The sequence below is a fragment of the Podarcis cretensis genome (genome assembly GCF_951804945.1).
Source record: "Podarcis cretensis genome assembly, chromosome: 2".
Lineage (NCBI taxonomy): Eukaryota > Metazoa > Chordata > Lepidosauria > Squamata > Lacertidae > Podarcis > Podarcis cretensis.
In genome coordinates, this window is record NC_137171.1 from 3175979 (window position 1) to 3202513 (window position 26535).

At 48.1% G+C, this 26535-nt stretch overlaps 2 protein-coding genes across 2 annotated transcripts in view; both read left to right on the forward strand.

Annotated features, from left to right (window-relative positions):
• Nucleotides 1-3830: 3830 nt before the first annotated feature.
• KRT18 (keratin 18) lies at nucleotides 3831-13090 on the forward strand. Its single transcript, XM_079964295.1, has 7 exons — nucleotides 3831-4275; nucleotides 8944-9026; nucleotides 10597-10753; nucleotides 10927-11091; nucleotides 11238-11363; nucleotides 11906-12129; nucleotides 12836-13090. Exons 1-7 carry the CDS (start codon nucleotides 3853-3855, stop codon nucleotides 12951-12953), a joined length of 1296 nt encoding a protein of 431 aa, XP_079820421.1. The 5' UTR covers nucleotides 3831-3852; the 3' UTR covers nucleotides 12954-13090.
• An 11429-nt stretch (nucleotides 13091-24519) lies between these two features.
• Nucleotides 24520-26535, forward strand: part of EIF4B (eukaryotic translation initiation factor 4B) — a 36676-nt gene continuing 34660 nt past the window's right edge. Inside the window, exon 1 of the mRNA XM_079965136.1 lies at nucleotides 24520-24608. Coding sequence (XP_079821262.1) covers nucleotides 24596-24608 — 13 coding nt within the window. The 5' untranslated portion in view covers nucleotides 24520-24595. The remainder of the gene's footprint in view (nucleotides 24609-26535) is intronic.

Genomic DNA, 26535 nt, shown 5'->3' on the forward strand with positions numbered 1-26535 from the left:
TGGAGAAAGGGCAGTATTGAAAATGCAATAAATGGGAATAATGCTTTACATATGCAGTGTTTGAAGGGCAGTGTTTGAAGGGCAATCTGATCCAAGACCGGTTCAAAAATAAAGAAACCTGTAAAGATCAAGGGAAAGATCAGATGTGTGGCATTTGCACTTGCCCATCAACAGCTAGCATTGCACCTGGAGAGAAGCCTGAGCAGGCCTAAAATAAATAAATAAATAAATAAATAAATAAATAAATAAATAAATAAATAAAAAAAACCCCATCCATCTAGCTGGGTTTCCCCAGCCACTCTGGGTGGCTTCCAACAAAAGATTAAAAATATAATTAAAGTGTCTTCTAAACATCAGATAGTTGTTTATTTCCTTGACATCTGCTGGGAGGGCATTCCACAGGGCGGGCGCCACCACCGAGAAGGCCCTCTGCCTGGTTCCCTGTAATTTCACTTCTTGCAGTGAGGGAACCACCAGAAGACCCTCGGAGCTGGACCTCAGTGTCCAGGCTGAATGATGGGGGTGGAGACGCTCCTTCAGGAATACTGGGCTGAGGCTGTTTAGGGCTTTAAAGGTCAGCACCAACACTTTGAATTGTGCTCGGAAACGGCCTACACATCATCTAGCCACAGTCTTCCCAACGATAATTTTACTTAATTATAGTAATTGTTCCTAAAAAAGTTTCATCAATCTGTACCTTCTTTGGTCCTCCTTTTTCGAGATGCCCAGGTGAAAGTCCCACTATGGGTGGGCAGAGTGAATGCGGGCTTGAGGAGGTCTACATACAGTAGTATCACAAGTCCACAAAAGCCTGAAGCCCTCCTTGGGAAAAGCACTCTGCGTGTGCTCAAAGGAATTAGTTCACATTCTTTTTCTGTATTAACTGAGCTGCAGTATAGAATGCAGGATTTGTCCTCAAAATTAGGTACTGGGAGATGCATCTGAGAGTGATCCAGTGAATCTGGAGATGAGAGTTGAATCAAAATGGAAAATACAGTGGTACCTCTACTTACGAGCACCTCTGGTTATGTATCCTTCAGGATACGCATGCGGCAAACCTGGAAGTATTTTTCTGGGTTTTGTCGTGCACGCATGCACAGAAGTGCTCTACCGCACCGTGCACATGTGCAGGACAAGCACCTCTGGTTGCAAAAATCTCAGGATCCGACTGGAGCTCCGGAACAGATCCTGTCTGCAACCGGAGGTACCACTGTAACTGTTTTGAGTTACATAAACTCTATGGAGAGATTTGGAGGAGGCTTGAAGATGTGTGACCTCAGCCTTCACAACTGAATTTGCTGTACTAACAAGAGGGGAAAAATCTTGCTTCACCACCAAGTCAGGTCTGCTGATGAAGAATCTACAACGGCCTCCTCCAACCTGGTGCCCTCCATAGGTTCTGGACAGCAACTACCTTCCATCACAGCCAGCATGGTCAATGGTTGGGGATGATGGGAGTTGTAATAATAACGATAATAATAATATTTTTTATTTATACCCCGCCCTCCCCAGCCAAGGCCGGGCACAGGGCTGCTAACAAGCAATAATAAAAACAAGTTGAATGAATGCAATTTAAAAACAAGATTAAAATACAACAATTAAAATATTGAAACATTAAAATATTAAAATGTAGCCTCAAGGAAAAGAAAAAAGAAAGAGGGGGAGGGAATCAAATTGGCTCCAAGCCAAAGGCCAGGCAGAACAACTCTGTCTTAAAGGCCCTGTGAAAAGAAATCAGATCCTGCAGGGCCCTGGTCTCATGAGGCAGAGCGGTCCACCAGGCCGGAGCCAGAGTTGAAAAGGCCCTGGCTCTGGTTGAAGCTAATCTAACTTCCTTAGGGCCCGGGACCACTAGGTATTTATGGACCTTGAGGCTCTCTGTGGGGCATACCGGGAGAGGTGCTCCCGTAGGTACAAGGGTCCTAGGCCATGAAGGGCTTTAAAGGTCAAAACCAGCACCTTAAATCTGACCCTGTACTGCACCGGGAGCACTGGGTGAATATGCTTCCATGGCAGAGACCCCGTGAGGAGCCTCGCTGCAGCATTCTGCACCCGCTGTAGTTTCTGGGACAGCTTCAAGGGCAGCCCCGCGTAGAGCGAATTACAGTAGTCAAGCCTGGAGGTGACCATTGCATGGATCACTGTTGTAGAACAAACAGCTGAAGACCACTCAGTGAGAAAGCCTTTGGGAGGACACCAGGTGGCAGGTCTGGTGGTTTAATGCTAAAGAAACCAACACAGGAGAGCACAGGGTGTTTCTGGGCAGAAACGCCCTTACAAAGTCCAACGTAGCTTTAGGGTTATGAAATCCATGCTGCCTCGTGGGGCTCTGATAACGCTGGAGGAAGCAGCCAGGCCTAGCCCCACCCTCACCCACAGCAAAGGCTTTTACAGGATTGTGAAATGTTACCACAGTGTATCACCACAGATCCTTCCAAACAGCAATTCCTCTCTTTAAGGGTCATGGATCAGCGGTAGAGCAGAAGGCCCTTGGTTCAAGCCCCAGCGTCTCCAGGTGGGGCTGGGCGTGAAACCCTGGAGAGCTGCTGCCAGTCAGTGCAGATAGTACTAAGCTAGATAGACCAATGGTCTAATAAGCTATAAAGGAGCTTTTGGACTAGATGACCCTCAGGGTCCCTTCCCATTGTATGATCCTATGTTCCTTCCATCCTTCTTTTCTTCCCTGCTTACCCTGATGTGGCCCCAAGGAAAGCAGAGCGAGATGTTTGGCACCAGCTTGGCAGAAGGAGTTGCTGGAAAGAGGTGAACAAGGCGCCTTCCAACCGCCTTAGGGACTCCACTCTGGATTCGGGTAGGGTTTACTCCTTAGCTGCAGATACCTAACCAGGTCTACTCAGAAGCATGTCCTACTGCATTTAATGAGGCTTACTCCCCGGTAAGCAAGGCTAAACCAGGCGCTGAATCTGAGGAGACACATTCGGACCACCAAATAAATGCAGCTCCATTAACTATGAACCTTGAACTTTGGGACCCCCTTCAAACCTTTTGTAGGGCAAATCCCATGTTTTGTAGGGGCCCCCATATGGGTAATTGACACACAGACTGGGGGTCATAGGTATCCCCCAGAAACCCAACATTGTCCCATTCACTCCAAACTTGTGCCAAAGTTTTGTATGGTTTTGTAGTGAAAACCCTGCACTCTGTCGGTTGGAGCCAACTTCTGGGACTGAGGGGTCTTCAGTCCCCCAATAAAACATCTGAGGGGGCACTGGCCCCCAAAGTTGATGGGCATTACCATTCAAACTGTGTGCGTGCAGCGTGTCATGTGATGTGCCCCCCTCCAATATTTTATTCAGGTTGGCACCCGTGGTAGATCCTCCCCCCCCCAAAAAAAAACCCTGAGTAATTGATACTACGACCCCCGGTTTGATGTATCAATTATTCAGTGGGTGGTCCTACAAAACGCGGGGTTCGCCCTACGAAAGGTTTGGAGGGTGTCCCAAATTTCGGGGTTGGTAAGTTTTGGAGAGGGAGTAAGGAGGCGGAGGAGTAAGGGACGCTTCTTAACACCTGGCCCAGCGTATTCGGCTTGCAGCAAGCAGCCCTTGGATGCGATGGCCGAAGCCTTTCGAAGGCGCGGACACACCTCGGTTCCTTCCTGCGAAAACCGGAGTGGAAGCGCCGTCGCTCCTTCTTGAAAGCGAATTGGGGGCGTCGGTTCCCGGCCGCCCCTTCCGCGCAGCGCCGGGCGGAGGTGGGGCGTGTGGGCGCCGGCCAGGCCCGCCCTCGCGGCCGCCGGCACTATAAAGCGCGACGGGAGGCGGGCGCCGCCGTTCGCCCCTTGCAGCCCGCAGCGCAGTCGGCCTCCTCTTGCCCCGCCGCCCCGCCGCCATGAGTTACTCCAAGTCCAGCGTCTACTCCAGCTCGTACCGGCCCGTCGGGGGCTCGGTGCGATTCGGGCCGGTGGCCAGCGCGGCCAGCGTCTATGCCGGGGCCGGCGGCTCGGGCTCGAGGATCTCCGTCTCGCGGTCGTCCAGCCTCGGCTCCAGCTACGTCGGGGGCGGCTATGGAGGCAGCGGCTATGGAGGCAGCGGCTTCTCGCTCTCCCTCTCGGGCTCCGGCGTGGTCCACAACGAGAAGGAGACCATGCAGGACCTGAACGACCGCCTGGCCAGCTACCTGGAGAAGGTGCGCAGCCTGGAGGCCGAGAACCGCCGGCTGGAGATCCAGATCCGAGAGCACCTGGAGAAGAAAGGGCCCAGCACCCGCGACTGGAGCCGCTACTTCGAGATCATCGAGGACCTGAAGAATCAGGTGAGCGGGGCGGGGCGGGGGGGGGCGCCGAGAGCAGCCTGCCTCCGGTACCGGAGAGGCCGGGGCTCCGAGCGCACATGCAGGCTGAGAACCCCTCGCGCCCTTCATCCCCGCCAAGGCCACAGCCCGTGAGCCAAGTTTACGGCGAGGAGGTTTGCAAAACTAAAAGATGCAAGCTTAGTAGCTCAGTAGAAAACAACAATCAAGGAGTAGTTAAAAGTAGCCGGAACTCTTCCGGGGGTGGGAGGCACCTTGCACATGCCCCGATGCACTTTCTTCTCCGTACATAACATAACTTTATATGTTCCAGAGCTGAGCTCCAACCTTGAAAAGAATGTAGGGTTTAAACCCAGTCGGTGTCAGGTTCAGAGAAGGTCAAGGAGACGAAGTCAGTGCCTCTCCAGAAGTGACATGTTTGATCCCCATTAGAATTTGCCCTTTGCACATGCATCTTTCCGGCCAGTACAGTAATGGATCTTTGCTCCATGGAATATAGAAGCCCCGCTTTGTCTGATGTGGCCAGAGGCCATTAGCTTTCGGCTTCAGCTCCCTCCCACTAGCTTACGGTGTTTTCTTTAGACAGCCACTAAGAGGCCACCTAGTGTTAACCACAAACTGTGTTGCCAGATTTTCAAACCATCCCTGAAACTTAGTTTTTAACAGTGGTTTGAATATACCGAGAGAGAGCAAACCATAGAGAGAAACCATACCCGCTGCTAATTTGTGCATATCAAGCCACTGTTAAAGGCATAGCTACAGAAACTATTTGAAAAGTTGGCAACCCAAACTGCAAAAAAAACCACATTGGCACAAATTGATGGTGGAGAAGAGAGAATGCCTGGAACTTAGCCGATAGTTTTGCTCTGGGTTCAGCAAGTCTGAAATGATAATCACTAATTTGCTTCCGTTCATGAGGTCAGCAGTGCTATTCATCCACCAAAGTATTTATTTTCTGCTAATTCAGCTGGTAGCTTCCCTTGAAACCTCTCTGTATCCCAAGCCCCACCTTCTTGTTCATATACCAGGTATGCTAGGTGCAAACAGTTAACCATTTTGGGTTTTTTCTTTAAAAAAAATTTGAGGATATTATTGTATGGAATGTATAGGAAAACTATTGTATGTATCAGTCTTGATATGAACCGGAGCTCAGCAGCCCTTGAAACCAGGTTGTCATAATAGCAGAAAGGGTGCTTTGGGGCATGTGAGGATTGCCCTTCTCGCCCCCAAGTATACTCAGTCAATACGTGTAGGTCTTTGGATAGGATTTAAGATCTCAATAGCTTAAGAGTGTGGTACCATGGAAGTGTGAGTTCCAGTGATTTTAATTTTTGAAATTAATCCTTGGATAGGAGAACACACGTCTACATCAGGAAAGCACTCTGTTCCCAGTGGTATCCTGTTACGAGTCTAGATTTGCTGCTCTTGTATTCTGTTTAACTGCTTCCTGACAGTTCAACAGGTGAAGTGTTTCCAATAATGCAGCTTCACGTTTTGAATTTCTGCACAGGACCCATGTGGAAGCAGGAGGTCCGGGGAAGGTAGCAGAGAACCCATACAAAGAGGCAGAAAACCACTCCACTTGCTCCTATCATAAACCTAGCTCTTGTTCCTTCCTAAGAGTTTCACGACCAAGAGAGATTCCTGGTTCAGTAGCTGCATGTGCACACACAGGTCAATCATGAACCAGACTATGGGCTAATCATTGCCACGCTGGCAATTGCAGGCAGCTGCAGCACGTCCTTTCCAAGAAGGTTGGGTGTGCGGGATTCACTCTCCCCCCCCCAATTCATTCCTGTAAACCCCATTGTCTTTCTGTCTGTGGGGCTAGAGTTATCCACTTCTTTTCCTCTGCCTATACTCCCTTGCACTGAGATCAGTTGTGTACTACATAGAAAGTAACTGAAGCTTTTCTTCTAACATGGAGAAGCAAGAACAGAGGGACAGGAAAAATCTGCAGAAATCCAGGCGGTTGTGCATCTGTAAAGGCACAAAAAGCTTATTAAGGAGGGAGGAAAGAAACAGGTAACCAATAGTAAGCGTCAGTCTGGCTTACTCAGGAGGAAAAGACACACTAACCTCCTCCCCCCCCATACAAGTCAAACAATTTATATTTAGTCATAGGTCATAACAAGGAAGTACTATGCTGCCAAAGAAGATGGCTCAATAAAAAATACCAGGGGAGGGGAACTTGTGACCCTCCAGCTGTTGCCAGAATACAGATCCCATCATCACTTGCCGTTGGCCATGCTGGCTGGCTGGGAGTCCAGCAACAGCATCCGGAGGAGACAGTGCTGTACAAAGTGAACAAGTAATTAATATCTCATGTTAAAACATGCCACTGTGAGAAAAGGCATCGAATCATAGAATTGTAGTGTTGGAAGGGACCATGAGGGTCATCTAGTCCAACCCCTGCAATGAAGGAATCTTTTTCCCAACATGGGGCTGGAACCCACAACCCTGAAATCAAGAGTCTCATGCTTGACTGACTAAGCTACCAAGGTCGATACACATTTTTCAAACACGAAACAGGTTTAGGGTCTAAGGCTCTAGTTAAAACTGCCCTGGTTCTAGTTAAAACTGAGAGCTGAGGCTCCACTCCAAAAATGAGGACTTGAATGTGACACGGACAAGAAGCCACCTCAGTCGGTTTCTGTGCCTTTTACAGGGGTGGCCAAATGCAATAGAGGACAGAGCTCCTGTGCCTTTTAAAACACCAGTTAGAAGAAGAAATTGCCTGTGCCCCATATAGTTAAAGCATGTTGTTTCCCCCAGGGAATCCTTCACAGAGTTACAATTCCCAGCCCCCTTAAGCTACAATTCCCAGGATTTTTGGGGGGGAGCTTTAAATGCATGGTGTCTACACAGCCTTAGTAGGTATAGTTTGTCATGCAGGCAATACACCATCTGAAATTCCCATTTTAAACTACAGCTTGGGAGCAGTTTACTTGCCCACCCGCCCCATATGCCTGCCTTGCCTCTTCAATGTGCAAAGCGTGCCCTCCGGCAAGTCCCACGCATAGGATATACACTCCAAGTCTGTGGGGAGTGGCACTTTCAGTGTGGCAGCACCTGTTTGTGCTGTGTTGTCTAGCACTTGCGGATCCTTTGAATAAGCAGTTTATAGATAAGGGGAGCACTGAAATGTACAGATCTTGTTCTGGTCCCCACCGCTGCATGAACGTGCAAAATCCACATGCAAAGCTTCATCCTAACATGCACACATAGCAGTGGGTGAAAAGGCTTCTGAACCTTTCAATTTCCTCCATGCCCTGTGACTTCTGGGAAACTGGAACCTTGTGAGGCGGGAAACCAACACCCAGAGGCTATAGCAGTTGGGTTCAAAGGACAATTGTGTGCTGGGAAGAATGACTGAGGGTAGATTAATTATAAAAAAATATGTTTGTTCTCGTGAGTCATGTATAGTCAATCAGCAAACAAAGTGTGCACACAAAAGGATAACAGTGGAAACGACTTTAGCACCTGGTGAGAGCAGGTGAATGGGACAAAAGGGAAAAGGGCTGGGTTAGAGGCCGCAGGTGCAGGTGCAGAAGATGAAAGAGGTACAGGGAAGGTCTCCTGGGAAAGCTCAAGGGGGAGGGATGCATTTCCAGAAGCAATGCCCCTTCCCCAAAACACAAGGAGAGAGAAAGTTTCCTTAAAAAACAAAATCAAAACCAGGCTTCTATGCCAGGCATGGGCAGCATTTGCATTTGTGAGGGCCACCATGGGACACTTGCAGCCTTACATGTCCTCCAGGCAGCTGCTGACAGGATGGTGGTGAAACCAGAGCACATTTAAGTCCCTCATAGTTTACACTTTAAGGTATGGTTGCCTGGAGCACAGCCAATGGCCAGAAAGCTTATCCTCACAACCTTCCCTGTTACCTGTTCCTGCTAAGAACAAAGGGCTTCTTTAAACAAGCAGGATTTCCTACAGAGAAGAAGCAGGGCCATTTTCACATGAGAGGCAGAGAGGGAAAGGCCAAGAGTCACTGAATTTAAAGAATCAGTCACAGAACTGCAGTGAAGTAGAATATGCTTTGGGGATCCATCAACATCCGAGATTACAGGTGGGCTAGGATGCATCATGTTGGGAAGGCAAGGAAACCATTTTGTCCTTGTGCTTCTACTTGCAAAGGAAAGAAGGTAGTTGTCTCACCCACTTTCTTAACTTGAGAGGTGTCCCTTTAAGAATCGCTCCTCCTCTTGTTGCCTTGGGAACTGGGAAGGTGAATTGCACCTGTGTTGGCTTAAGCAAACAATAGGATCTGTGTAGGCTGGCAGGAAATCAGTAGATTGAGGTTGCATTAGCCTTCACTAGACCAGAAACAAAGAGGAAGTTGGCAGTCCTTGGCATAAGGCTGGGAAAATAATTTTTGAGTGACACCAACTTACTCCAAGATCAGTTGGCTTAAGGATGAGGGTTGCCAACTTTTATTTCAGCCCCTGCTCCTCTTCCTTTGAACAGCACCCCAGTTTGCAGATCTTAGCAGGTGATGTTTGCCTTGATGATGAAACTTGAAAGTTTATTCGGCTCAAGCTGCTGTTGGAGGAGCAATGACTGGCTGTGCCCTTTTTTCTGGACAGTTGACAACTCTTTTAAAGGCTGGTATATGTCTTTCACACACTGCATTAATTACTAAGTTTTGTGCTTCCTCTCTGTCCTCAGATCTTTGACCAGACAGTGGATAACGCTCGCATTGTTCTGCAGATTGACAATGCCAGGTTGGCTGCTGATGACTTCCGTGTAAAGTGAGTGGATTTTCTTCTTGTTGGTCCTGTTTGGTCCTGGGATCCCTCCAGAGGCCCATCTCTGTAGAACATGAGACTCAGGGTTATGGGTTCAAGTCCCACATTGGGCAAAATATTGCTGCATTGCAGGGAGTTGGACTAGATGACCCCCGTGTTCCCTTCCAACTCTGATTCTATGATTTTATCATTTTGGGACCTTAGAGCCATCTTTCCCAACACCTTTCCCCAGATGTTGGTCTACAATTTTCATCATCCAAATTCAATAAGGTCGATGGTCAGGGATAAGGTGAATTGTGGTCCCACATCTGGGGATCCAAGGCTGAGAAAGACTGCCTTGGGGTGTAAAGTATCACTATCTCTATATGTGTGTCATTTCATATTTTTATGTTGTAAACTGCCCTGTGATCTTTGGATGAAGGGCAGTATATTAATTTAATTAATGATGATGGTATCCGTAGTTAGAGCAAAAGCAGCAGCCTCTAACTGTTCTTTTTCCATGGGGCGGTAGGCATGTATAAAGCCTACAGATATCAGAAAGGGAGGAACACAAAGGCCAGTGGGTCTCCTCCATCCCTGCCTACGTGATGTTGCTTCCAGAGCACCTTGCATTCAATCTCAGTGAGTCCTGGTTCCATTGGTAATTTCTGTCTCCAGTGGAATGAGGCCATTTGAGTGGCGAGCAATATCAGGCAGATGGGGGTCACCTGCTAGGCCCTTTCTATGCGTTCCCTCTTAGCCGTCCATAGCTGCCAAAAAACAGAGTGGAGGGCATTTAAGTGGGGAAGGCCTAAATCCATACAGTCGTTGGATGACACTGGGGTTTCAATGGCTAGCCATGCATCTGTCCAGACAAAGGAAGGCATAAACTCATTCACTGGGCTGAGAAGACTTTGGGTAATCCTGTAAAGTCAGGGTTTAAAGGAACCAGCCACTGAGTGGGTGGGAGAACTGTTGTTGGACTCCCACCCCGCCAGCCCCCAAAAGCATAACCAATGTTCTCGATGGGCACTGTAATCCAGCAATATCTGGAAGGCCCCACTCGTGACCCACAAGTATTCCAGAGTGCTTAAAAAAAAATATCTGTAAATTTTGTGCCAAGAATAGATTAATCCCCCAACCTGCATATGTTATGCACATTCAACAAATTTGCACAATTTCTCTCAATTCTGCAAAATTTGTTCACTATTTTATTTAGCATTTTGCATGCATGAATTTATTCTGGTTTTGCTAATCCCAGAAGAGGGACAAGGAGCAGTATAAAGCACCAAAGATCCACCCTTAACCAGTGGAGATCTTACCCAGCAACCTCTTTGGCCTCTAAACTGTCAGCAGGCATTACATGTTTTCAAGCGTATGTTTAGAGTCAATAAGGGCTAGAAACTTCAAAATAAAAATCAAGAAGCCGAATTCTTCATTCACCTGCACTTTTTGTGCATTTACCTAGGATCATTCACGGCATGTGCACACCCCTGCTTCTTACACTCTGAATTAATCCCCCCATCACCAGTGTGCACATCTGTTTGCAAACTGATTATTGTGAAGACCTCATTCCTTCTTCCCTGTCACCCAGGTTTGAGGCTGAGCTGGCCATTCGTCAGTCTGTGGAGAGTGACATTAATGGCCTCCGCAAAGTCATTGATGATACCAATATGAGCCGCCTTCAGCTGGAAGGTGACATTGAGGCCCTCAAAGAAGAACTGATCTTCCTGAAGAAGAACCACCAAGATGTAAGCCTCTACTGTGGTCACTGGGCAGAGACAAGATGGAGGTGGCAGGAGCAATAGTTTGATGGGAGATACTGACTGGGGCCTGTCATGAATGGAATCAAGGCTTTGCACATTTGGGACGCACAGCAGCTTCAGAGTCTGTGCTCATTTTATGCCTCCTCTTCCCTTGCTAGGAAGTCAATGCGCTACAGTCCCAGATCGCCAACTCAGGACTGACAGTAGAAGTAGATGCTCCCAAGTCACAGGATCTGGGCAAGATAATGGCTGAAATCCGGGCACAGTATGACACCTTGGCTCAGAAGAACCTTGAGGATTTGGACAAGTACTGGAGCCAGCAGGTGAGCAGAATAACTTTTGCAGCTTGATCCTGACATGCCCCCATAGCATTTCAGGGTTTTTACAATAAGAGAGAGGTTACTGTCCCCAGAACTATAACCCTGACTGTCCTCATGAAGAATAATATTTCTTCCCACCTTTCCATTAGATCACTGAGAGCACCGTCATGATCACCCAGAATACCAAGGAGATTGAGACCGGCCGTGCTACTGTCACTGAGTTGCGCCGCAACGTCCAAACACTGGAAATTGAGCTGGAGTCTCTACGCAACCTGGTATGATCTTCACCTATCATTCCAAATATTGCAGGGGTAGGGAGCCTCAGTCCAGGGAGCTATGTGGCCCTTTGGACCTCTCTGCCTGGCTCTTGGGAATCTGCCCAGACCAAGCCCCCTCACCTTGCCCTCCTCTAGTGATATTTACCAGGCTGGAATGTGTGATAATAGCTGTTCCTTGCCTGGGTGGCGGTGGGGGTGAGTGTCTGGCCAAACCCCCAGATGTAACCACCTTGGAAGGTTGCCCAGAAAGGAATATGGCCTTTGGGCTGAAAGGGGCCCCCGTTCCTGAGCATAGTAATATAGTAATGTAGCGCTTGCTTGTTTGTGGTGCCTTGTTAGTGTTTTAAGTTCTGTATTGAGAGAGAGGCACTCTGCATGGAATTATTTCGTAAAGCAAAGGTGCAGCCTGTTCCTGAAATGGAGGCAATATATGGAGTGTATGGGATGGAAATACCACCTTAGAACAATCAAAGTGTTGTTGGCTTAGCAAGCAATGACCCTGATCCCCAATCCTGTCCCCTTTTTTATTCTCTCTACAGAAAGCCAACCTGGAAGGAAACCTCCTTGAAGTGGAGAGCCGCTACGGCATGCAGATGGAGCACCTCAATGGGCTATTGCTGCGGACCGAGGCCGAACTGGCACAGATGCGGAGCGATGTCCAGCGCCAGGCAGAGGAATATCAGGCTCTGCTGAACATCAAAGACAAGCTGGAGGCTGAGATCAATACCTACAGAGCCCTGCTGGAGGGCGGAGATGAGTTCAAGTGAGCTTTTCATTCTTTCATCTTTCTGGGGCAAAAACACAGGACTGGTCATCTGGGCTCTCCCAAGCTAGACACAGATGTTCTATAGATCACCATAGCTCTGGTGTATGTGGCCCTTTCCCTGCTCTTTCTCTGTAAGCTCTGGAACATCATTTCCCATTTTGGAGGGGAAACTGCTTCTAGTCACAATGGCTATATGCTACCTTCGGGATCAGAAACACACACCTCTCGATGCCTCCAGCTGCCAGGCATGGGGGAACAATGGCAGGAGAGGGCTATTGTACTCTGTCTTGCTTTTGGGCCTCCTGTAGGTACCTGGTTGGCCAATGAGGATGAGAGAGGATGCTGGACTTGATAAGCCTTGGGTCTGCTTCAGCAAGGCTCTTAATGTTCTTTTAAAGTGTGTGTCTTGACTGAATTAGGATAGAAGGTGTGATGCTCACTAATGCCAGAGGAGATTTAGTTTAACTATTCTTAAGTTCTAGGACATCCTTTCATGATGGACAAATTCTAGACTCCCAAGTACACTTGCCGAAATGGATTGTCACTTGGTCCTGGCCTTGCGACCCCTAGGCCCATGAGGCTTCAGGTTGGGCTGCTTAAACCACCTTAAATTGGCTTAAGATGACTGGATTTCCCCAGGAGGTAACAAGGAACTGGCAGCAGTGTCTCATGTTCATTGTCTGTGTCTTCTGTCTCTCTTCAGCCTGAAAGATGCATTACTGGAAAGCACCATGCAAACTACTCAGAAGATCCACACCACCAAGATCATCGATGGCAAAGTGGTGTCGGAGACGAGCGAAAGCAAAGTGATGAAGCGTTGATCCCACCTGCTGTGTCGCAAGGATTGCCACCCGGTGCAGCTAACGTTGCGCACCTTTTGTTCCAGAGCTTGGAGGGTTCCGGGGAGGGACTGGGGGGGGTCTTAACGGAATTCAATAAAGAAATGTTATTAAAAGAAGTGGTGTGGTTTGTATGCCTATTCGTCTATTTTGCAGAGCCCCCTCCCTCCCTCGGTCCTGACCCTGGGAATCCTCCTGCAAGTGGTTTCCGTATTCAGTGGCTTTGCACATGGTGTGCCTTGGAACAGGACACCCCTGTGCCTTGCAGTGGATACTGAGGCATGTTCTAAGATGCTCACTCTGACGCCTGTTGGGCTTTTTGCCACTTGTGAGACAGAAAATGCATCTTAACACAAATGGATTTTCTAGAATAAGGGGAAATCTGGTTTAAATGTTTAAAGAATGACCATGACAATGCATGGATGCACGCCATAAGTTTCTGCAGCCCATAAAAGCTTGTGTTGTAATAAGCAATCTACAGCAGCCGCATTAAGTGACCCTTGGTTGCCAGAACGCCCAGGAAGGCAGTGTCAGGCCCTCTGATGAATGGAATATCGGTTTACTTACTGGGAGCAAAACACTCCTTTGCAAATATTTGTTTGCAGGGAGAGGGCCCATTTCCAGGAAAGGGATCCAGCCATAAAAGATTGCGCAACTTGCCTGCCAAGCCCCTATCATGAATTACCTTTGAGGCTGCCCCACCCAAGGAAGCTGAAGTGTTACCCACCCCTGTTCATTACTAGGGGATTTCTATAGCAAGAGAGACGGGAACCCAAGTCCTGAGTCTTGCGCTGAACCTTGGCTCGCCTGTCCTTCATCCCTTATAAAAAACCAACCACTATATAGTACTGCAAAGTGAAGTGTTGAGACTCCAGACAACCACCATTTTAACTTATTCCCAAACCTATGTTTTAAGAAACTCTTTCATGTCACAGGCCTGTGTCCCAAGTGCTTTAAGTACTGTTAGGAATTTGTGGGCTGGGGGGAAGTCCTGGGCACCAGAGACCACTTAGCAGTGTAAAAATGCAGGCTGAATCTGCTCCCTGGCAAGGAACTGCTTGGGGAGAAGAACCACCATGTAGTACAAAGGAAGGTAATGGCCCATTGGCACAAACAGTACCTCCTCCCATGAGGGGCTGGTGAGCAGAGACAAAAGCCAGGTTTAGGCTTTCCGTGTTCCATAATGGAAGCTGGGAGGAGGGGGGGCCAGGTTACAGGGGGTGTGATGTCACACAGGAAAAAGGTGTCCTTTTAAAACTGACGTTTGGAGGAAAGTGCAGAGCTGCCTGGGAGAGGCTGCATGCAGAGACGGGGAGCATGGCTGGCTTTTGCTCTGGACCCAAGCTTGCTGAAGTTCAGGGAGAAGCAACAAGAGACACTCGGGGTGTAATGTTCTGTGCTTCCACCATCAAAAATCAGATGTAAATCAACCATATTTATTAAAGACGCTGCAGACTGCCATACCTCATTCCAAACCCTGGTTTCCCAGATAATCCTTCAAGCTCAGTTGGTTAGACCATGGTGCTGATAACACCAAGGTTGCAGGTTCGATCCCTGTATGGACCAGCTGCATATTCCTGCATTGCAGGGGGTTGGACTAGATGATCCTTAGGGTCCCTTCCAACTCTACAGTTCTGTGATTCTGTGAACATGCAAACCACTATACCAACACTGGCTCCTGGGTGTGTCATCTTCAGTCTTGGAAGAAATGGTACTTCACAAGTTCTCAGGTATTGGATTCTTACAGAAATCTACAATCTATAGGCAATCAGTGCCCCAAGGCATAGAGCTGAATCATTTGCTAGGAATGGACAATATTGCTGTTAGTCAGCCCCTCTAACATTACCCTTGTATTCCTCAGCATCAAGGGCAACAGCTTTTCCTGCATGAGTTCACTGTATGGAATGTTTTTGAAACAAGGTGGACTTTGAATTTTATTGTCGGGAATGGAGGGACTATCCGAAGAAATGTGTATGTTGGCAGAGCGTCCGATTACTGCGAAATGTGCAAGGCTCAGGCAGACTCTTGCCAAATAGGGAATTGGGTGCCCCAAGGGAGAGGGAGGAGCTTGAAGCCAGTTGGACAGAACAGAGATCACCCTACAGCTATGTGTGTGTGACAACAAAAGGAAATCACCTGGGAGATAGCCTTGAGTAGAGAAGATTAGTAACTCAGATTGCCATGGAAAATGCATATATAAGCAAAAGCCCCTTGTTGCTGCCTTATCTTTAAATACAAGCCTGGGGCTGTTTGCAACCCAGACACAGATAAGAGGAAGTCTGTGTGCAGAAATGGATTAACTCCCACCGCTTGGATGTCTTTGGGTAACTTGCTAGTTCATCTCACTACAAAAAACAGCCCAACCCAGAGATCTGAACCTGCAGCAGTGGAGCACATTGTGCAACTGTGCTTGCTTGGGGACCCAACAGATGGCTAGCACTATCAGTGTGGCTCCACAAGTCACCTATTTTGTGACATGTTCTCCCTCTGTCCTCCAAGAGGTGACTGATGCTTACAGCAGCTCACTGGTGCTGCATGTCCAGTCCTGATTCAGTGATAAAAAGCTCAAAAAAACCTCATATAGTTCAGGAAAGCTGATAATAATGATAATGATAATGATAATGATAATGATTATTATTATTATTATTATTATTATTATTATTATTATTATTTATACCCCGCCCTCCCCGGCCAGGGCTGGGGAGCCTGTGGCCCTCCAGATACTGTTGGACTCTCATCAGCCCAACCAGCATGGCCAGTGGTTAGGGATGATGGGAGTTGGACTTTGGCAACTGCTAGAGGGCCACAGCTTCCCCACAACTGGCTTTCACCATAATAAATGTGTTCCATAGCACTCTAATCGTTTTATCTTGTTCTGTAACAGACTAGGGCCTCACCCACACTTCCACCTGCCCTATCCTTTCTAGGTGTGGGTCTAAAAGGTTTTGCCTTTGCTCCACTGCTTTCTCCTGGAAAACCAACTTTTTAGCACTAAATTGGAGCAAACATTAATCCAGAGAAAACGCAATTGACCTTTGCTCCAACTCAGGCATAAAGGTCGGCTTTTCTGGGGGAAAGTAACGGGACAAACAGAAGTGAGGATCAGACCTAATATTGCCCACCCTACACTGAAGAATAATATTTGTTTGACTTAATGGCTTCTCTATGCTACAAAAGACACAAAGATCATTGCATCTGAGTGTGGGGGGGGGGGATTATTGTCCTGGGAGCCCACTAAATAATTTAACCTGGCTCTCTTGACGCCTTCCTTCTGAGTTCTGCATTTTTGGGAGGATAAATTTTGTAGAAGGGGCTGCTACCAGGCATACACATGCCAAGGGCCAAAGGATTACTTAAACCAGGGGTCTGCAACCTTTAAGACAAAAAGAGCCACTTGGACCCGTTTCCGCAGGAAAAAAAAACTGGGAGCCGCAAAACCATTGCGACATTTAAAACAAATATATCTCCGGAGCCGCGATCTGACAGCGGGCGGGAAGGTGACGTCGGGACGGTGCGTGACTAATGCACGCACCGCCCCCATGTGACGTCACAGCCAGTACAGTGCCCGCCACAGTGGGGAGTGTCGGGGCGCACAATGCGCCTTCTCCCCTCGCTAGTATCTGCCCTGGAGCCGCAGCAAAGGTGTAAAAGAGCCACATGCGGCTCCGGAGCCGCGGGTTGCAGACCCCTGACTTAAACAAAGCAATCTTTATGGAGATATAACTAATATCCCTTAGATAAAGTTTCACCGCTCTTCACTGGCTCCAGGAACCTTTAGCAGTGCACATTCTGGACACTATTTGGAGATTAGAATGACCCTGGAGGATAATGACACAACCCTTTAACACTCATACTTGGGGCCCATCCAGACTCTGGCTTTGTGCAGCCCCGGGGCCAGCCCAGAGGCTTCGGGGAGCTAAGTAGTAGACCCTGGAAGCTTCAACAACTCACACCCACATGCTTCTTTTTCTCTGAAAATCTGTGTCAATATTTAAAAGGATGGGTCTACCATTATCATAACAGGGTCTACCATTATCATAACAGGGATGGGGAACCTGTGGCACTTCAGAAGTTGTTGGACTACAACTACCATCACCCAGTGCCAGATTTAGGGTGGTGCAGGCACTCGCCCCACACAGGGCTCTGAACCAAGGAGGCGCAAAACTGAGAAGATCCATAATTGAGAAGATCCATTTGGAAGTGCCAAATTTTGGCCTCACAAAGGGTGCCATGGTCATCCCTGGCCACTTGCCATGCTGGCTGCAGCTGATGGGAATGGAATTCAACAACATGTGGTGTCATATACCTTGGGCCCAAGCCTTTCTTATGAGCTATCTGACACATACATGAATGGCTGCAATACAGATTTAACAAGGCAGAAAATTAAGGCCCATGGAGGAAGACAGATTTGCAATTCTACTTCAATGGACATGCACTTTTTCTGTCACCTGTGTGTTCTGTTTAAAGAACAACATTGTTTGGTTCTGCGTTGCCACAGGGTCTTGTATTCCTTACATTTGGCACACTGGAAAAAGTACAGTTGGTACCTCCCTGAACAGTAGCTTTAGGAGGGGATGCGACACTAACGGGTCAGGTTAGTAAGCCCAACCCGCTAGCCCAGCGACACCCTCCTGAAATTAATCTCTGCCACATCACCTGGAGAGGAGCAACCAACTCTCAATTCTATGACTCTTGCTGACCTTCACAGCAGCATAAGCCTCACTTTTGGAGAGAGTTAATGCTAATCAGCTCAGCCAGGTGACTGTCACAAATATTCTGATTGTAATGAACACAATTTCCAAGGGATGCCCGTGTGCCCTTGGGCTGGCCGAGAGGGAAGGGGAGAGCGCTGCTGCCACCCCCACCCCATCAGCCTTTCCGCTGGGCTCGGGAGAACAAGGGAGCTGCAGAAGCAGCTTTCTTGGCAACAACCCAGCACCGCCTTGCCGGAGCTTCGCTCCCGAGCCAAGCCTGACCTGGGGTGGGAGAGGAGGAGAAGTGGCGGCAGCATCGCCCTACCAATCAGCCCAATGGGACTGAACGGAAGGGCGTTTGCCTGCCCTGCTGCATCTTGCTCACGTCGCCTTCTGTGCCTGCCCACCTGCGGCGCCAGGGAGACACACTCCACTGATGTTGCCAGCACTGCTGAAAGTGCCGGAGAGAGCGTGCTTGTTTGTTTTTTAAGGGAAACCTGGGGCAGGTGTCATCTGTAGGCTCTGCTATAGTGCTGGTGCCCTAACAGCACTATAGCACCACATGAACAGCTTGCAAATGAACACTGCTATGCCTCTGCATATGGAGGGCATTTATATGGTTATAGGATCTGGGTGCCAGAGAACCCATAATTCTTGGATTTAGTAAGTTAGAATTAATCACGATTTGACTAAACTGGGCCAGACATGGAAACCCCTGCATTTAGTTTATGGATGGGGGTCATGGAAGAACGAAGCTGACCCACCATTAACCTTTTAAGTAGGCCATTGACAGAGACTTTTTGGGCTCACAGAAAATGGGAGAGCCCCACCCTGTGGTGGGAGCTTGTGGAGAGAAAAGGCCAGAATTTAATTTCATGAGGGACAGAATGGAAGTGGCTGATGTGGTAAGCAAGCAGGAAAAAAGTGTCACTTTTGCAAGCTGGAGAGGGGGGCCCAGAGGAGGAGGCAGGCAGTCTGTTTTATGCTGCAGAGAGGATCAGACACATTTGGGTTTTCTTGGAATCTAAGGCTGCAGCAATGGGAGAAACAGGACACTCTTGGGATCTGAATGCCCTCTCCACCCAGACACAGGTTGTATATACAGTATGTGGTAGTAAATCATATAGGGACATGGGTGCCACAGAGCCTAGGGCTTGCCGATCAGAAGGTTGGTGGTTTGAATCCCCACAATGGGGTGAGCTCCCGTTGTTCGGTCCCAACTCCTGCCAAACTAGCAGTTTGAAAGCACATCAAAGTGCAAGTAGATAAATAGGTACCACTCTGGCGGGAAGGTAAACAGTGTTTTCGTGCGCTGCTCTGGTTCGCCAGAAGCGGCTTAGTCATGCTGGCCGCATGACCCAGAAGCTGTCTGCGGACAAACACCAGCTCCCTCGACCTATAGAGTGAGATGAGTGTGCAACCCGAGTCGTCCGTGACTGGACCAAATGGTCAGGGGTACCTTTACCTTTTAAGTAAATCATATACTATAAAGACTCATGGAATCTTGGCGTGTAACAATATGATGAATAAGGATCACGCCCCTCTGCTCAGGGAAGGGCACAGTGGTGGCGTATGTGCTTTGCACGCAGAAGGTCCCAGGTTCAACCCCTGGCGTCTGCAGGAAGGTCTCTATCTGAAACCCTGGAGGGTCACAGACTTTGCTGAGCTAATGGACCAATGGTCTAGCTTAGTATAAGGCATCTTCCTATGTTCCTAAAGATGCTTGACATTTGCAGAAGCTACAGAGTGTGTATGTAGATGGGAGTTCTTAAAAATGGGAGCGAGAACTGCAAATATATTCCAACAGGGCAAAACTGGCAAAGGCAACCAGACAGGAGCAGCAACATGTTGCTGCCCTCTCGTGTCAGATTAAGATCAAGCACTGCAGTGGCCATTTCAGAACCAGGTGAGCACACAGACTTCTCTGTAGTCACTTTCTCCAGTTAGGAAAAGAGACCTGTCTGTGTCTCCTCTTAGTGATAAAAGTACTGCTAGATTCAGCAGTGCTAGCACTATATTCTGCCCTAGACAATTGCCTAGGGTGGGGAGAAGGAAGCTTTGGCACAGGAGCAGGAACAGGGCCGACCCACCCATAGGGCAAAGTGAGGCAACTGCCTCAAACGACAGGATCTGCAGGGGCAGAAGATCTCAATGTAGATTTTCCCTGGTGCCATTTTGGGGTCCACCTGAGGTGTCAAAATGTCTTGGGCCAGCCCTGTGCAGGAGGATCTCTTTGCCATCGTGGCTTCTCCACCATGACAGCTATTGTGTACTCCTGTGTTGCAACGTTCTGGAAGAGAGAATGCAATCCTCTCCTTTGCTTCAGCTTTGTCACTGTCACCCCCTGATGCTTGGCATTGTGGACAGTTCCGGAGTGACTCAGTAGGAAATGCCCAAACTGTGGAACAGCTCAGGATTAATCTGAAGTGCAATTCCAAGCAGCTGCAAGACCCACTGCAGGTATTTGTAGTTCTAAACTTCAGTGGGTAGACAGAGCATGACCAAATCTAACACTCTGTTTGTTTGACCAATACATCTTCCTGACCCGTAAAGAACCATTTCACAATAGTCTGGAGACCGAAGCACCGAGAGTTCCTATTGTTTTACGCTGCTTCAATGTCAAAGTGACAGGATGACCTCAGATTGCAGAGCTATAAGCAGCCTCTGGGTGCAGCAGCTGGATCATGAAGTATGTGCTCTATTTATTTATTATTTTCCAGCATAGTGCCCCACCCCCCATCTCATAAAAACACTAACAATCTAAAAGCAGCAGCACAGACATGTAAAAGCACAATCCGCTTTAAATAAATAAAACAAATTAGAAATGCTGTCCACTCAGGAATAAGGGCTGTATCTAATCCTGCTCCTACTCAGAGTAGGACCCATTGAAAGTCCAGAAAACAAACAAACAAAGTGAGTTTCCCTAGGAATATAATTCAACAAACAGTATTAAATATAATATAATATCTAAATAAGACAATACACAATGGAGGCCAAACATAAACAGGATATTTTTCAATGCTACTGTTTCCTAATTTGTTAGATGGATAATAATATGCTCACAATAAAATTAAAAACATGCATAATATTTTCTGTATTACTTTCCAGGTATTCAACACATTATTATATACATGGTTTTCAAATGCAATGCTAGACAGAGCTACAGAGTTCACAGCTTTATTTGGGTCCAGAAAACTGCCTTCAACAGGTTGGGTTTGTGTCTCTAATTTGTATTACACTGCTTATTCCTCAAGTATTTTAGAGTTGTAAGATGATGGACCCCTGCCTTCTTTTCCTGTTTGAACACAAAATGAATTTGTGCCATGTGACCAAGGTGTTGTTTCTATATTGTCCTTTTATTAATTAATTTATTGCATCTATTCTCATGAAAATCCCGACGTGGTTTAACAACAGAGACATATATAAAAATCAACTTCAAATCCAATACAGTTACAGATTGCGAAAAAACTCTCCACTTAAAAGGCTTGTTGAAAAAGGAAGGTCTTCGATAGGCACTGAAAAGACAATTGAGACAGCACCTGTCTTCAAAGAATAGGTACCACCACACAAACAGCCCAATTGGTATCTTCAGTAAACTGTCTCCTGCAGAGTATAGTGATATGTAGAGTATATAAGAAGTGAGAGGATCTTTTCTGTGTGATCTTTTAGGTTAGCTCCTTTTAAACCCAGTTATGGTAATTGTTTAGTTATAGGAATTTTGGTATGAACCCTATTAGCTCTTTACTTTTAAGTTCTTAGTTTTGTTTTTTGTATTAATTTGGCATCATATTTTGCTACTTCTTGAAAATTGCTTCCCAAAATAAAATTACTGTTGGATATGTCCATCAAAAACCACTGAGCCTTTGGGACTTGCCGGTTAGAAGGTTATCGCTTCGAATATGTGTGACGGGGTGAGCTCCCATTGCTCTGTCTCAGCTCTTGCCAACCTAGCAGTTTGAAAGCATGCCAGTGTAAGTAGCTAAATAGGTACTGCTACAACGGGAAGGTAAACAGTGTTTCTGTGCACTCTGGCTTCCATCATGATGTTCCGTTGCACCAAAAGCAGTTTAGTCATGCTGGCAACATGACCCCATAGTCGCCTTAACTGTTCAGGGGTCCTTTACCTTACTATACACCTTTATACACCTTCTCCAGAAGAAAGGGGGTTGAGTTCCATTTACTTAACTGCTGTGTTATATCATCAGGAAACAAATTTTATTGAATTATTTCCACCTTTAAGAGGTTTTTTATACTTCATGTGATATTTCATGTATTCATATCAATGTTCACATTTAAGATCAGAATCTTATACATATTTATTATGCCCACCTCCTAATCTATATTTCATGTAATTTTGATGTTTCTCCTTCAGATGTATTTGTTTCTTCTGTTATTATTTGCTGAAATAATGTCAGCTGCCTATTTGCCTGAACTCTGCTTTCTAAGCCCATGTACCAATTTTTTTCTCTAAGGGCAGACAATCACATCAGAAGGCAATGATTTCTATGGATGTATCACTTTCAGATATGCATATGCCCATTTCATTCATGCATTGATTAAACTATGATTTTTCTCCCCTCCACATGTATAAGAATTTCCTTAAGAATAATGAAGACTCCCATCAGACCTTGCCGGCTGCCCCATAAGTGGAGTATAGGATTGCTCTACCCATTTAGGGACAATTGGCTTGTATTATGCTCAGCTCCAATTTAGAGGCTTTTCTGGAAGGCTGAACAGACTTCTATAGTTGTTGGCTTGTGATTAAGATAGTGCTAGTTATGAATTTTATGCCTAGTGTTACGTTGTTAGTACATAAACCCTACTCCAAGAACTGTGGGTGTCATTGCTGACACAATTCCTGATTGGTAGGCTATGGCAGTGCTTCCAAAGGCACAGAGCAGAGTGTATGTGCCCTTTTCACAGCATATTTTTATTTTCTGACTGTTTCCCCCCACCTCTCCCAGGCTGAGCCACTTACTGAATTCAGCATCTGTTCAGTGGCGTATCTCCAGCCCCAGTATAACGTCAATATTGGATTGTTTTATCCTTGATCTGTTTTGTTATCTGTTTTGTTATATTCTATAGGATTGTTTTATGTTGTATTTCATTTTTCTGTTGTGTTTTATATTGTATTTTAACCACTTTGAATACCACTGTGTAGAAAGATGGCATAAAAATTAAATAATGCAACATTTTCCAGGAAGGGTTCGCTTTTTTCTAGCTAGCACCTGTAAAACATTGTCCCATTACTGCTTTTGGGGGAGATTTTAGGTTTCTAGAAGTGAAATAACTGGGACCGGGATGGGAGTCCTGTGCCACCCCAGAGGTTGACTCCAATTCCCATAATCCTCAGCCAAGAGTCACTGATGATGGGAGTTGTTGTCCAACAACATCTGGAGGAGAACAGGCTCCCCATCCCTTATCCTGTGGGTTCCGAGAGATACTGTATTGGCTGTAGCTGCACACACATGCAGAGACAGATACGCAGGTACAAAACGCAGATTCCCATCCGCTCTCACTAAGGTTGTCAGATCTTAAGACTTTGCTGGCAGAGAGCTGGAGCGGATCTTGATGAGGCAGAGATGAAGCACAGTAGCCTCTTGCAGGGGGAAAGAGGCTGACATGCTGACTGTTTATCTGGGTGGACCCTGATAATACATGAGTATTATCTCTTGCTTCTGGACACCAACCTTAAGATCATTCAAATTAATCCTTTCCAACCTAGTGCCTTTCAGATATTCTGTACTACAATTCTCATTGGCCCCAGTCCGTACACTGCTTGAGAGAAGGCTCCTCTTCCCCTCCAGGTCTGTGGAGGCTGCTCTGTTTTTTTTTTATCACTAGCAACATAGGGACGACCATCTTTTCCCCACCACATAGCTAATCTATTTAGCAGTTCTCATGCTGCTGATTAAAGCTGAAAGAACTGAGATAGTTGTGGTTCCTGCACTGCAGGGGCTTGGACTAGATGACCGTTGGTGTCCCTTTCAACCCTACAATCGTAGGATTCTATGCAATTTATGTGGCACAAAATATGAAGTGGACAACACAGATTACATAAAACAACATAAAATTCAACATTTCCTCCACTTTTAAAAATAACTTTTCCAAATATGGCAGGGGAGACTTGAGTTTTCAGCAAGAGCCCTGAAACTTAATAGAGAACTTTACAGAACATTTAAAACAAATTAAAAGCCTCCCACTGGCACTGAATACAAAATCAGCACATCATCAGCGAGAAAGTCCCCCCCCCCCGCATGCTAGTTTTCTCCTTGCAGGGTGCCACTGCTACTTCCGTCATCTTGAATGTGGAAATTGCGGGGGGGTCACCAGCTCCAACGAAGCATATCCTTTTAAATGTGTTTGCGGGAGGGGAGGGGTATTATGTACTTTGTTGTTTTTATGTTGTGAGCTGCTCTGCGATCTTTCGGTGAAAGGCGGGATACAAATTTAACAATAACAACAACAACAATAGTAATTCAGTAAGTAAAGCAAACTAGATGCGGGGATCCTCGAGGCCCCCGAGGGTCGAGTCCGACCCCTGCCATGGTCGGGAGGCGTAGAAGGGAAGGTCCGCAGGTGTGGCCCGCCGGGCCAGGATGTAAAGCAACTCTTAGACTGGCCGAACTCGGGCCGCCCCGACCCCAGCCGCCCTCCGCCCCCCAACTCAAGGCGCCGCCGCCGACGGCGGGGCTCGACCTTTCCGCCTCGCCTCCGCTTTCCCTCGCGCTTGCGCCCGACCGCGCCACCACGCCGCTTCTCCCGACCGAGAACCGCGGCGCCAACCCGCTCCCTCCGCCGGCTTCCCGCTCCCTCCGCTTCCCTTTTTTTCGGACCCGCCCCCCTCGGAAGAAGGAGGAGGCGCCTCTCTCGCTATAATCACGTGACGGCCGCATCCGGGCCCTTTCGCCTTCTCTCCCTCTTCCCAACATGGCGGCCTCAGGTGAGCGGCGGTGGCGGGGCGCGTGGGCCTCCGGGTCCAGGCAGGCCGGGCGGCGGCGCCGGGCTCGGCCTCCCTCCAGAGCCGGGAGCGGGGCGGCGGGAGCCGGGAGCGCGTCCCCCGAGAAGGCGGCTCTCGCCCTCCAGCCGCCCCAAGACCTGAGCAGGCGCGCGGCTTCGAGCGAGGCGGCCTCGCGCGGCTCCCGCTCCGGCCTCTTGGTGTGTGTGGGGGGGGGGCGCGGGCGGCACTCGGAGCTCCGTCAGGGAGGGGGCGGGGGCGGGGGGCGGCAGATGGCACCTTCTTGGGCCGCGTCCCAGTGCGCAGGCGCGCGGCAGGCGCGGGCGAGGTGGGGCAGGGCGGACCTGGGCGGCGCCCACGTGGGTGCTGCTTGGCTGACTCGCCGCCGCCCGGGCTGGCGGGGCGGGGCGGGCGGGCGGAGGGAGGCTGCGGGGAGCTCGTCGGCCGGCCCTTGCCCGCTCCGCTCCGCCCCGCCTCCCTCGCCGCCGCCCCCGGCAGCGGGTGGCATTCAGGGGCCCACCTTCCCCACGCACCCGCCGCCTGCCTGCCTGCCCTCTCCCCCACCCCGGGAAGGAATTAGCAAAGCCGAGAGGTCAATCCGGAAGCCCTCCTGGACCCCGAGCTCACCGGATGGCCTGGGCGGGTGGGGGAAGGACTGTCGTCTCACTCTCGGCCCTGCTTGGTAAGACGGGGAGGGGGCTGAGAAAACCAGCCCACCTCGGAGGGCTGCTGGAGCGGTTGCTGAGACTCCTGTGTACGTGCAAAGGGCTGCACTCACTCCACGAGGGAGAGTAGTTTTCCATGCACGTTCACGGCCCCCGATCTCACTTGCCTAGTATGGTTGCCTTCTGGCCGCCTACTTTTCTGTAATCTGGCTTCTCTGGAGGCTATGTTCTTGCTCTGTTCCAAGATGGCCTTCCTATTTACGCCATTGCAGGATACTAGGGAAGTGTCCAGGCTGTTCTTTGTTATATCTCTTATAACACCTGGTGTATTGGGCTGTGTACGTTTTGTGTGGGTTTGGGCCAGTCATTTTGCCACTTGGTTTCCTAGTTCCCTTCCTTCACACACCACCAGTCTTGAAAAGATTGACTTTGTCTATAGGTGCAGCAGGATGAGGTGGTAGAATGACCTTCATAATGGAAAGGGGATCATATAAAATTCCCCTCTATAAACAACACCCCCATGAAAATGAGCACAGTGCAAAATCAGGCTGGACTAGAAACACCGACTGATATGCTAGTATCTTCCTTACATGGGGGGAAGATTCAGAAATGGCTTTCCTTGCCTGCAGTCTGGAGCGTTGCAGCCCAGTCTACCATTTAATTCTCCTGCATGTATTCTGTGAGTTGCAGGCTATTTCTCAAATATAAAATTTATCCATCAAATGTCTGGAATGCTGGGTCTGTTGCGGCCTGACTCCTGCTGCTTGCATAGCTTTGTCTTTGCTGGAAGAAACATAGGAAGAGTTGGGTCTACAGGGTACTAACCATGCTTTCTGTATGCATTTCTGCTTTAACATAAAATGAGGCTTCTCTTGTTCTTTGCACACTACTTCCCTATTTTGATGGGGACATAGCACATTGCCATCTGTGTAGAAGATGCTTGTGCCTTCCTGTTGGAGAGTTAATTTTATTTCTGTGTGTTGATAGCACAATAGTCTGCCAAGCTCTAGTGTAACACTTCCAATTTGTGTCTTGGATAATGGAAAATACATCTGCCTAAGATCAACCTCAGGATGAAGTTGATGGGCTTTGGTTAGGTTATTTATTTGACTCTGAAAGGCACCTCTTTGTTCCCTCCATTGCCAGGTAACAGGATTGCTGTTTGCTTTTCATAAGGTCCAACTCTTCCATCTAAGGGATAGCTGTGTTCCATGGAACTGTGTTCTGCAGGCAAATCTCTCACCTGT

Excerpts from the sequence above, each read along its gene's own strand:
- KRT18 (XM_079964295.1), top strand. The coding sequence starts at position 3,853 with ATGAGTTACTCCAAGTCCAGCGTCTACTCCAGCTCGTACCGGCCCGTC. Across the intron at positions 10,754-10,926 it reads TGAAGAAGAACCACCAAGAT|GAAGTCAATGCGCTACAGTC; the intron begins GTAAGCCTCTAC and ends TTCCCTTGCTAG. Across the intron at positions 11,364-11,905 it reads TGGAGTCTCTACGCAACCTG|AAAGCCAACCTGGAAGGAAA; the intron begins GTATGATCTTCA and ends TTCTCTCTACAG.